At 37.7% G+C, this 10673-nt stretch overlaps 1 protein-coding gene across 5 annotated transcripts in view; it reads left to right on the forward strand.

Annotated features, from left to right (window-relative positions):
* The window catches only part of kif2a (kinesin family member 2a), a 141685-nt gene that overhangs the window by 98460 nt on the left and 32552 nt on the right, over positions 1-10673 (forward strand). For all 5 annotated transcript variants that reach the window (XM_048602256.1, XM_048602265.1, XM_048602276.1 and 2 more), the window contains exons 11-13: positions 5937-6000; positions 6123-6214; positions 9991-10133. In XM_048602256.1, the coding sequence (XP_048458213.1) occupies positions 5937-6000; positions 6123-6214; positions 9991-10133 (299 nt within the window). The remainder of the gene's footprint in view (positions 1-5936; positions 6001-6122; positions 6215-9990; positions 10134-10673) is intronic.

Raw genomic sequence — 10673 nt, forward strand, 5'->3', positions numbered from 1 at the left:
TGCCTCTTGAACTCTCTGCATTTTTACTGTGGTATTTTCTGTTAACCACTTCAATCCATTTGCCTAGCAAATAGTATCTTTTTGTTATTGCATTTAACATGTTGGATATGTCATTAACCCAGTTTGCTCTTCTAGTCATTCGAAGGTAATAGAATAAATACATAAGATTATCATCTTCAGAATATTGTTTGTTAATAGTAACTAATGAGCAATATCAAAGACAATATAGCAAATTGCAAGAGCTTACAAATTTTTTAAGGCAATATATTGTGATCTTTTTACTGTTGGAGACTTGTGTTATTAATGACAGGGTCTGGAACGGTAAATGTCCTATTTCATGAAATGTCGGCAATGTCCCTCTAGGTGTCCTATCTAAATCCAGTCATCAACCAGTTGAAAATTATTTTAGTCTTTGAGCTATCTGCAATTACTCTAGCAGGTTGGTTGTTGCAGTGGAATATGCAACTTCCAGACACTAAGCGAACAAAGTTTGATCACAAAGGAAATGTAATGGAAAGTCAGAAAGGAGATGCAGTGTGGTTACAGTACTATGTTTTGTACTCTGTATTTGGTTTGTAGAGAAAGCCAATCTAAATTATTGTTAACTATTTATTTAGTTTCCTTAAAGGAAGGTCTTACAAAATAGTTCACTTTGCCATCTGTGGTAATCAAATTTGAGAATAGCTATCCAAAATTGTATCTCAAAGTATTTGTCCTTCATTTCTGCAGATGGGTAATATTTGTCATATTATATTTCATTGCAGTTTATATAATGAAGCACCAGAGTGATGGGGTCACCATTAGTACAGCAAAGAATTGAACTACTCTTGGACACTTATGCATACATTCTCTGTATAATACGACAATGACAGCAGTTGTTTTCAGGAAAATGAATACACCTTCACCAGCATGTCCATATTCTGAAGGAATAAAGTTCTAAAGATCATGCAATTTAATGATTAAATAGCCAATGGCATTTTGAGCTTAATCATAGAATCATGGAACATATGCAGCATAGAAGGAGCCCATTCAGCCCATTGAGACTGTGCCAACTCCTTGAAAGAGGAACTCGATCCAACTGCGTGCTCTCTGCCCTGCAAATATTTTCTTTTGGGTGGTCATCCAATTCCCCTTTGAAAGCTGTAGTTGTATCAACTTCCATTACACTCCTGGATAATGCTTTTCACTTCCCAAAATAAAAATAACACTGTTGGTTCTGTTGTGATTCACTTCAAACCTGTGTCCTCTGGTTCTCGTCTTTCCTGCCAGTTTCGCTGTTTACTCCCTTCAGACTTCGTCATAGTTTTGAACGTGCATACTGTAATTTCTCTAATCTGTCTACATAAATGAAGTCCTTCATCACTGGTGATGCTATTAATTTTTTTTTCTGCAGGCTCGGTCTTCGCGTCTTTTTTAGATTGTAATGCCCAGAATTGGATACAATACTTCAGTTAGACTGAGCTCTTAGATTCATAAACCTTCCTTGGTTTTGCCCCTTTTTGTAAAGCTAGCGATCTCGTGTGACTATTGAACTATTTTCTTCTTCTGCACTGCCACCTTCAACATTTTGTGCATGTTTATCTTAAAATATCTGTCCCTGTACCCACTTTAGAATTGTACCACTCTTTTTATTTTCTATTGCATTTCCTCATTCTTCCTACCGAAATTTATCGCTTCTTCATTCTCTGCATTAAATTTCACCTGCCACCTATCCACCCAAATGACTAGCCTTTTGTCTCCTCTTGAAGTTTATCATTAACTTCCTCTCAGTACCATCAAGCATTTTGTATTCTGCCATCTTTGAAATTACGCCCTGTGGAATCAAGTGTAAAGAAAAGCAATGTTCCCTGTACTGTAGCCTGCAGAACTTCTGTCTTTTGTCTTTCTTCAGTCTTTTGTCTTTGTCATTCGGTCAACTTTGTATCCATGCTGTCGCCATTCCTTTTATCCCATGGGTTTCAACTTTGGCGAGTGTATTATGTTCTTTATCAAAAGTCTTTTGAAATTCAAGCATACCACATCAACCACATTTACTCTGGACAACCCTTTCTGTTATCTCCTTAAAAAAGACTCAGTCAGATTAGATAAATGTAGTGTCTTTCAACGAATCCACAACTAATCTACGCTGTTCAAGTGACATGTTTTGGCCTAGATTAATTTCTAGAAGCTGTGACACCAATTTGAATTGATTTTCCACAGTTGCTGAGTTTATCTGTGGCCCCATTTGTTTTGAACACGACTGTAACATTTGCAGTACTCCAGTCCTCTGGACGTAAGAACCTCATAATTTGTGACTGTTGGACAATTACAGGGGCCGAGTCTTGATTGCAAACCCCTAGGTTCTCATACCTGCCTCACCTAAGGCACCATCACTGTACTTACAGAAGAATGGAATGTTGTTGCAAGTACCTCCAAAATTGCCTCCCTCAGTATCTCTGGATGCATCCCTCTGGTTCTGGTAGTATATGAACTTTAAGAATGTCTGGTCTTTCCACTGCCTTCTCTTTATCCATTTTTAGCCCATCTGTTGTCTGAATTACCACCTTTTTTGCCATGACTTTGACAGTACCTTGTTTCTTGGTTAGGACAGATACAGTGTACTCACTTATTAATTTAGATGTACCTTCTCCTTCCATCTACAAACTTCATGTTTGGGGAATGGGACCAGTCTGGAACCAGTTTTTAACTATTTTTCTGTGCCTATAGAAAACATTGGGATTGTTTTTTCATGTTAATGCTTGTCTTGAGGAGGGGTTCATAGAATGCATCCACGATAATTTCCTTGAACAATATGTAATCCAACCTACGAGGGAGCAAGCTATCCTAGATCTAGTCCTGTGCAATGAAACAGGAATAATTAACGATCTCACAGTTAGGGATCCTCTCAGAAGGAGCGATCATAGTATGGTCGAATTTAAAATACAGATGGAGCGTGAGAGGGTTAAATCCAGTACCTATGTCCTGTGCTTAAACAAAGGAGACTATGAAGGAATGAGGAAGGAGTTAGCTAAGGTAGAATAGGAGCAAAAATTTTATGGTGGGTCAATTGAGGCACAGTGGAGGACTTTCAGAACAATTTTTCACACAGCTCAGCAGAAGTATATTCCAGTGATAAGGAAGAACTGTAGGAAAAGAGAGAGCCAGCCATGGATGTCTAAGGAAATAAAGGAAAGTATCAGATTGAAAAAAAAACACATACAAAAAAGCAAAGAGTAGTGGGAAACTAGTAAACTGGGAAATCTTTAAAGGCCAACAGAAAGCCACAAAAAAAGTTATAAAGAAAAGTAAGATAGATTATGAGAGTAAACTAGCTCAGAATATAAAAACAGACAACAAAAGTTTCTATAAATATGTAAATCGTAAAAGAGTGGCGAAGGTAAACATTGGTCCTTTAGAGGATGAGAAGGCCAATTTAATAACTGGGAATGAGGAAATAGCCGAGACATTAAACAGTTATTTTGTGTCAGTCTTCACAGTGGAAAACACAAATAACATGCCGAAAACTAATAGCAAGAAGGTTGTAGCAGGTGAGGACCTAGAAACTATCATTATCACTAAGGAGGCAGTGCTGGGCAAGCTAATGGGGCGAAAGGTAGAGAAGTCTCCTGGCCCTGATGAAATGCATCCCAGGGTACTAAAAGAGGTGATGGGGAAAATAGCAAATGCACTAGTAATTATTTACCAAAATTCACTGGACTCTAGGGTGGTTCCCGCAGATTGGAAAACAGCCAATGTGACGCCACTGTTTAAAAAAGGAAGTAGACAAAAAGCAGGTAACTATAGGCCAGTTAGCTTAACTTCGGTAGTGGGGAAAATGCTTGAATCTATCATTAAGGAAGAAATAGCAAGACATCTGGATATAAATTGTCCCATTGGGAACACCCAGCATGGGTTCATGAGGGGTAGGTCATGTTTGGTGGAATTCTTTGAGGACATTACTTGCATGGTGGACAATGGGGAACGTATGGATGTGGTGTATCTGGATTTCCAGAAGGCATTTGACAAGGTGCCACACCAAAGGCTGCTACATAAGATAAAATTGCACGGTATTACAGGTAATGTATTGGCATGGATAGAGGATTGGTTGACCAGTAGAAAGCAAAGAATAGGGGTAAATGGGTGTTTTTCTGGTTTGGTGGTCAGTGGCTAATGGTGTGCCTCAGGGATCAGTGTTGGGACCTCAATTGTTTACAATTTACATGGATGATTTGGAGTTGGGGACTAAGTGTGGTGTGTCAAAATTTGCAGATGACTCTAAGGTGAGTGGTAGAGCAAAGTGTGCAGAAGACACTGAAAGTCTGCAGAGGGATGTAGATAGTCTAAGTGAGTGGGCAAAGGTCTGGCAGATGGAGTACAATGTTGATAAGTGTGAAGTTATCCATTTTGGTAGGAATAACAGCAAAATGGACTATGTTTTAAATGGTAAAAAATTGCAGCACGCTGCTGTGCAGAGGGACTTGGGTGTCCTTGTGCATGAATCGCTGAAGGTGGGATTGCAGGTGCAGCAGGTGATTAAAAAGGCAAATGGAATTTTGTCTGCCATTGCTCGAGGGATGGAGTTTAAAAACAGGGAGGCTATGCTGCAGCTGTATAGAGTCCTGGTGAGGCCACACCTGGAGTACCGTGTCCAGTTTTGGTCTCCTTACTTGAGAAGAGATATACTAGCACTGGAGGGGGTGCAGAGGAGATTCACTCGGTTGATTCCAGAGTTGAGAGGGTTGCATTATGAAGAGAGACTGAGTAGACTGGGTTTATACTCATTGGAATTCAGAAGAATGAGGGGAGATCTTATAGAAACATATAAGATTATGAAAGGAATAGGTAAAGTGGAGGCAGGGAGGTTGTTTCCGCTAGCAGGTGAAACTAGGACTAGGGGGCATCGCCTCAAAATAAAGGGAAGCAGATGTAGGACTGAGGTCAGGAGGAACTTCTTCACCCAAAGGGTTGTGAATCTGTGGAATTCCCTGCCCAGTGAAGTGGTTGAAGCTACCTCGTTGAATGTTTTTAAGGCAAGGCGAGATAAATTTTTGAACAGTAAAGGAATTAAGGGTTATGATGAGTGGGCGGGTAAGTGGAGCTGAGTCTCAAAGATCAGCCATGATCTTATTAAATGGTGGGGCAGGCTCGAGGGGCCAAATGGCCTACTCCTGCTCCTAGTTCTTATGTTCTTATGTCTTGTCTCTTCTATTCTTTCTTAGCTTTTACTCCCTTTCTCACTCCCTTCTGAAGCTATAAATGTTCTGTTGCAGTTTTTTCTGCAATCTGCTTCTGATTTATCTGGAGCAGGTCTGTTCTCTGCTGCACCAAAATTAGTCCAACTTGAATTAGATGCTTATATTTTAGATTACTCTTTGTCCTTTTCCCAAAGTTAACCTAATCCCTACAATGCTGTGTTCATAAAGAACATTTAAATAGGAATTAAATAATAAACCCGTGAAGTGTATGACACGACAAAGATTATACACAGTTTTGGGCATCCAATTATAGAAAAGATGTTGACATCATAGATTATTTAGAGTCCTTAAGATGATGTCTGGCTTTGGGAGTTACCTGTTATGAAGAGAAGCTAGTGATTTTTAAAATATTTTATTGAAGCATGAATAAGTAATTAGAACTTTAAAAACTATAAAGAGAAAAGCACTATTCACTTCAGTTAGCTTATCAATAATAGAGCCCTTTATAAACTAGTGAAGAGAATTGTAAAATTGTAATCTGAAATATTACTTTAAACTGGGAGAAGGGCAAGCAAATCTTGTGTCTATACATAAAAGATGATATGAGCACTGACATCAATAAGTTATTTATGCAAATTATAATTTAGCACTCCTATTCAAAAGTGAGTAATCACCAAAAGCTACAGTTCAGTATATTTATTTAGGTTTTATGTTCTAATTTTGCATTCTGTGTTTTAATATGTCTACCCATTGAAATTTCAGACTATGGGTGGTGACTTCACTGGAAAAAATCAAGATTGTTCTAAAGGAATATATGCACTTGCGGGTGAGATTTTTGTAAATAACTTTCTAAAACGTGATTAATTTCAAAAAAACAGTCTTAATCCAATGTTTGAGTGGTAACGTTTTTTTCTTGTACATCTCAAATTTTCATCAACTTTGTTACAGCTCGGGATGTTTTTCTCATGCTGAAGAAGCCAAATTACAGAAAAATAGAACTCCAAGTGTTTGCAACATTCTTTGAAATTTACAGTGGTAAGGTAAGAGAAACATTTTTTAAAATTCATTAGAGAGAACTTTTACATTAAATTAAATAATTTCTGACTGGGTATAAAAATTTTGAATGTTATTCTCATTTACAAAGCAGGAGAGTCCTTTTGCAATTCAAACCTTACATGTAAATGTAAATTATAAATTCATCTTATAGTTAACCAAATATCATTTTCTATCTTAAAAAGTCAACAGAATGACTTCTTGCTTTGATTGTACTTTGACACCAAGCGCTTTCATTTGTAAGGCATTTCAGGACACTTCAGAGATAGGCACATGCATATGGCTGTCAAGCTGGGAAAGGGCAAGTAAATGTTTGCACAGAGAAATGAACTTTGAGAAATTTGAAAAAGAGTGTTGAGGATGGAATCCTACTGAGCATGGCCTGAGCAACAGAGAGCTGTGATGTCAGTGTTAGATTATAAGGAAGGGAGATGTGCATGAGCCTAATATCTGAGTTGTAAAGCTATGGTAGGGCACTGGGATGGAAGGACTTTTCAAGATGATTTCAAACTTAGAAGTATTGGGAAGTCGGGAACCAATAATGATTAAGATAAGAAGCTTGTGGAATTTAGTCTAAGACAGAATACACGTGATGTTGGAAAGATTGAAAGAGGGAGGAAGACCTCAGGGGTTGCTCTGACCTGAGAACGGGCCCAGTGATGGAGGCACTCATTCTCCAACCAAGTCCCCAACCCCTTCTCTTTCTTGCATGAAGTCTGAGCAGGTAAATCTGTCTCCTCTTCCTTGTCTCTGATTACATCCTGCAGGCCTGAAATAATTGACTACACAAGGGCCTTAATTGGAGTGAGGGCAGGCAACAGACCCCAAGTTTCTGCTAGATCTGTTTTTAATAGTTAAGGAAAGCACTTTGGCCAAGGCACTAGCAAAACCTCTTGATCTACTTCAAATACAGTCATGGGATCATTGTCAAATTTCTGACAGGTTAGGGGCTGATCGGTGCTCAAAAGGCCAGATGATAAGTTTATAGTTCCCCTCATGTACAAATGTGAGATGTGGACCTGTTAAATTCTGCCTCTTTTGTATGGAAGATGATCAGCCCTTGGTTCTGCCATAAATATTTCTATGTTAGATCTCTCTTTGCCTTTCATTCCCAAAATAAATTCAAAGGCAAAAGATGCTGGTGATTCCCGTTGCCCCATCCGGTCTTAGAAGTTGACTTTGAAAAGGCAAACAATATCGGCCTGCACTTTGCAGACAGCGCTGAAGCAATCCGCAAAGATTAAGTGGCCTTTGTGGTATGGATTTCCTCTTCATCTTGTTAATTTGGATCTGGTGCCAAAATAGAGGAAAGTTTCAGGTGTTCAGTGGAAATCTAATCAACAAGGCAAGCAGCCAATCTCTTTGAAGTATTTTTCTCACACAGCAAACCAAAAAGTAAAAGCAATTGTTTATCCTTCACTTGTAATTGCATTTTAAGGTGAACAAAATTAACATTTGGGACATACATAGATTATGGTAGAATATAACCTTTTTTTTGAAAAGTTCCTTAGTGGAATTTTTTATTATAATGAAATGCAACATTTCACAAATAATAAAATTTTATTTTAAGGCTAGAAATGTTTAGTTATAGTACATTATGAACTCAGTAAAAGTTTAATAACCCAGTTACATGGTGTTCAGCAAGTTAAATCTTTAATCAAAAGTTTTTACTGTGACCCTAATAATAAGGGAAAATTCTAATCAGTTCAGTGATTTCCAATCGATGATGTTCTTATGTGAGGGGTTTTTAACTGCACATTGTGTGGAAAAGTGTAGAATCACTGTGAGCAACTGTGAATTTCTGAATTTAACAGCATGTGTGGACTCCAGAAGTTGCAATCTCGGAGGAATAATGACAATGAACACACACTGTATAGTCTTCATTCTTATTGCACAATCAAGATGACTAAACTTGCTATCGATGAGAAGACACTGTCTTTTTCAACTATCACCCAGATCAGAAGTAGAAGGCTCCACTACAGACCTGCACATTGTGTTGCACTGAAGTTATCAGCCACATTCTGAGAGTACTGCAGCATTAGAATATTTGAACCTCTGATCTTTTGTGGTGGATGTTGAAGATCCCATGCCTATATTTGAAGGAGATCAAGAGGTTTTTTTACTGGTGCCTTGGCCAAAGTTTTTTTCCTTAACTTTAAATATAAATCAATTATTAGTTTCCTAACTCTGTGCAATGTATGAGCAATATGTTTGGTTACAAGGCTCTAACGGTCATTTGTGACCATGGGTATGGGTGCTTCTGTTCTGTTGTGCATGATCTAAGGCCCATGTCCTGTGCTCAGGATTTTGAATCATAGCCAACAACAGAGTCAATGAATTGTGAGTAGTGATACCACAGTAGATAGAACCTCCAGTGACAATGAATACTTAAGTATAGAATCGTTCCAGAAGACGGATTGTGTTTTCTTTAAAATGAAGGTAGTTTTTCCCTAGTTATATTGCTTACTTAAATTGAAAATACGCTTTTCGCAACAACTGAAGATGATAGCACAAAACTACAAGGTGTAGAGAAGTGAGCAGAGGACTTGTCCTTGGCCAGGCCACTACTTATTTGCTTACACAGCAGCACTGCATACTAATTAATTGTACAGGACCAATTTTAGGACATTGCAAAATAATTTGCAGGTGCTAAATAAATTGGCTAGTAGAATTTGTTTAGCATTTTGTGACAAGAATATCGTATGCTAAACTAGGTTAGTAAAAAGCCAAAGTAGTGTTTATATTTTTCAGAGTCAAAGATATTGGGCATAAACTTTATAAGGGCAATTAATTTCAAATGCATATATATCAGATGCTCTTTCATTTTTTTATGTGCTGAAATGAAACACAATTTTGTCTGAGTTTCATTTCAAAATATGGACGTAGCTGCTTATGGATTTCTTTTATCTCAATGGTCTTCAGAAATCTAGGAAAAAAAATGGAATCTGAAAATAAATGTTATGCTTATGCTCCAATACCCCAGTTTTGTTTTTGAGGTACAAATCCCTCACATTAAAATGGCCACCTACACCACAGTAGTTGCATTCAAGGAGAGATTGCTTAATTTCTTTAGTCAAATTAGTCTGTCAGTGACAAAATATGATACGAGAGTAGATAAAATGGTATGACCGGTTTAAAAATAATTTAGAATACATTGGCATTTAGCCATCTGCCATTCAGCCTTCTCTGGCAGTCAGATTCATTGCAGCTTACAATAGCTGTCTCAAGAGTAATTGGGAATAAGCAACAAATGCTGTCCTTGGCGCTGATACTTACAATGCATAAATGGGAGGAAAGAGGCTGAGATTTAGGCCAAATTAAGTGTTGATTTGTGAACGGAAAATGTCTATCGTGCAGGAATGGGCTGGTAATGAAGATGCTGTTATGTCAGTAGTGCCAAAGCATCTTAAAGGGATAACTTACCCCTTTGTGATTTTCCATATTTTTGGATTACACTTCTTCTGGCAGACACATCAGTGGATGAAGTATGCCTGTGTTCAAAGAATGATGAAGCCCCATACGTTACAAATTTTCTTCCCTCTCGTGAGTAACTAAATGTTGAACACACTTTCTCCAGATCTTTTATTTGTATCTTACCAAGATTTGGTTTGAAAAGTGAACCACTCTTCATCAGAAGCATTTTTTTGACTATAATGTTTTAGTTTAAATTATTTTAATAAGGTGACCACTTGAATTTTTAACTGCTTCCTGTACCATGCTTTGCACAGCAAATAACTTAAGTTTACTGTATTTTTCTGTCCAGGTATTTGACTTGCTTAACAGAAAAGCTAAGCTAAGGGTGCTGGAGGATGGAAAACAACAAGTTCAAGTGGTTGGACTTTCTGAACGTGATGTTAAATGCACAGAAGATGTTTTGAAACTAATTGAAGCTGGCAATAGTTGCAGGTAGGTTTGCCTTGGAAAAGTATTGTTTTTGTGTTTTGGAAATTTTGAACATTTCTTTTCATAGAAGAAAGAGTTCAACATGTCAATGTTGTTACACTACCTAACTTTGGTAAGCAGCTGGATGTTTAATCAATGCAAAATCTGTCTGAAATATTAAACATTAAATGAATTTCTATATTATGTTCATAAATTATTAACTTGTTTTTTGATGGAGAAGCATGATATTAAGCTGCATCTGTGATTGCATTCAGGAAATATTACTAACTGGAAATTGCTGCCTATAATTTGGAAAAGTGAGCAATTTCAGATCAATCCAGCCATTGAGAAAAGAAAACCAGCTGTTGCTGTAATATGTAATGTAACATATCGATGAAGCATCACAGTTGAAATAACTTGGATGCTAATTCTTTCCGAGATAGTAGGAACTGCAGATGCTGGAGAACCTGAGATATACAAGGTGTAGAGCTGGATGAACACAGCAGGCCAAGCAGCGTCAGAGGAGCAGGAAGGCTGACGTTTCGGGCCTAGACCCTTCTTCAG

Source organism: Rhincodon typus, chromosome 1 (genome assembly GCF_021869965.1).
Source record: "Rhincodon typus isolate 14 chromosome 1, sRhiTyp1.1, whole genome shotgun sequence".
Taxonomy (NCBI): domain Eukaryota; kingdom Metazoa; phylum Chordata; class Chondrichthyes; order Orectolobiformes; family Rhincodontidae; genus Rhincodon; species Rhincodon typus.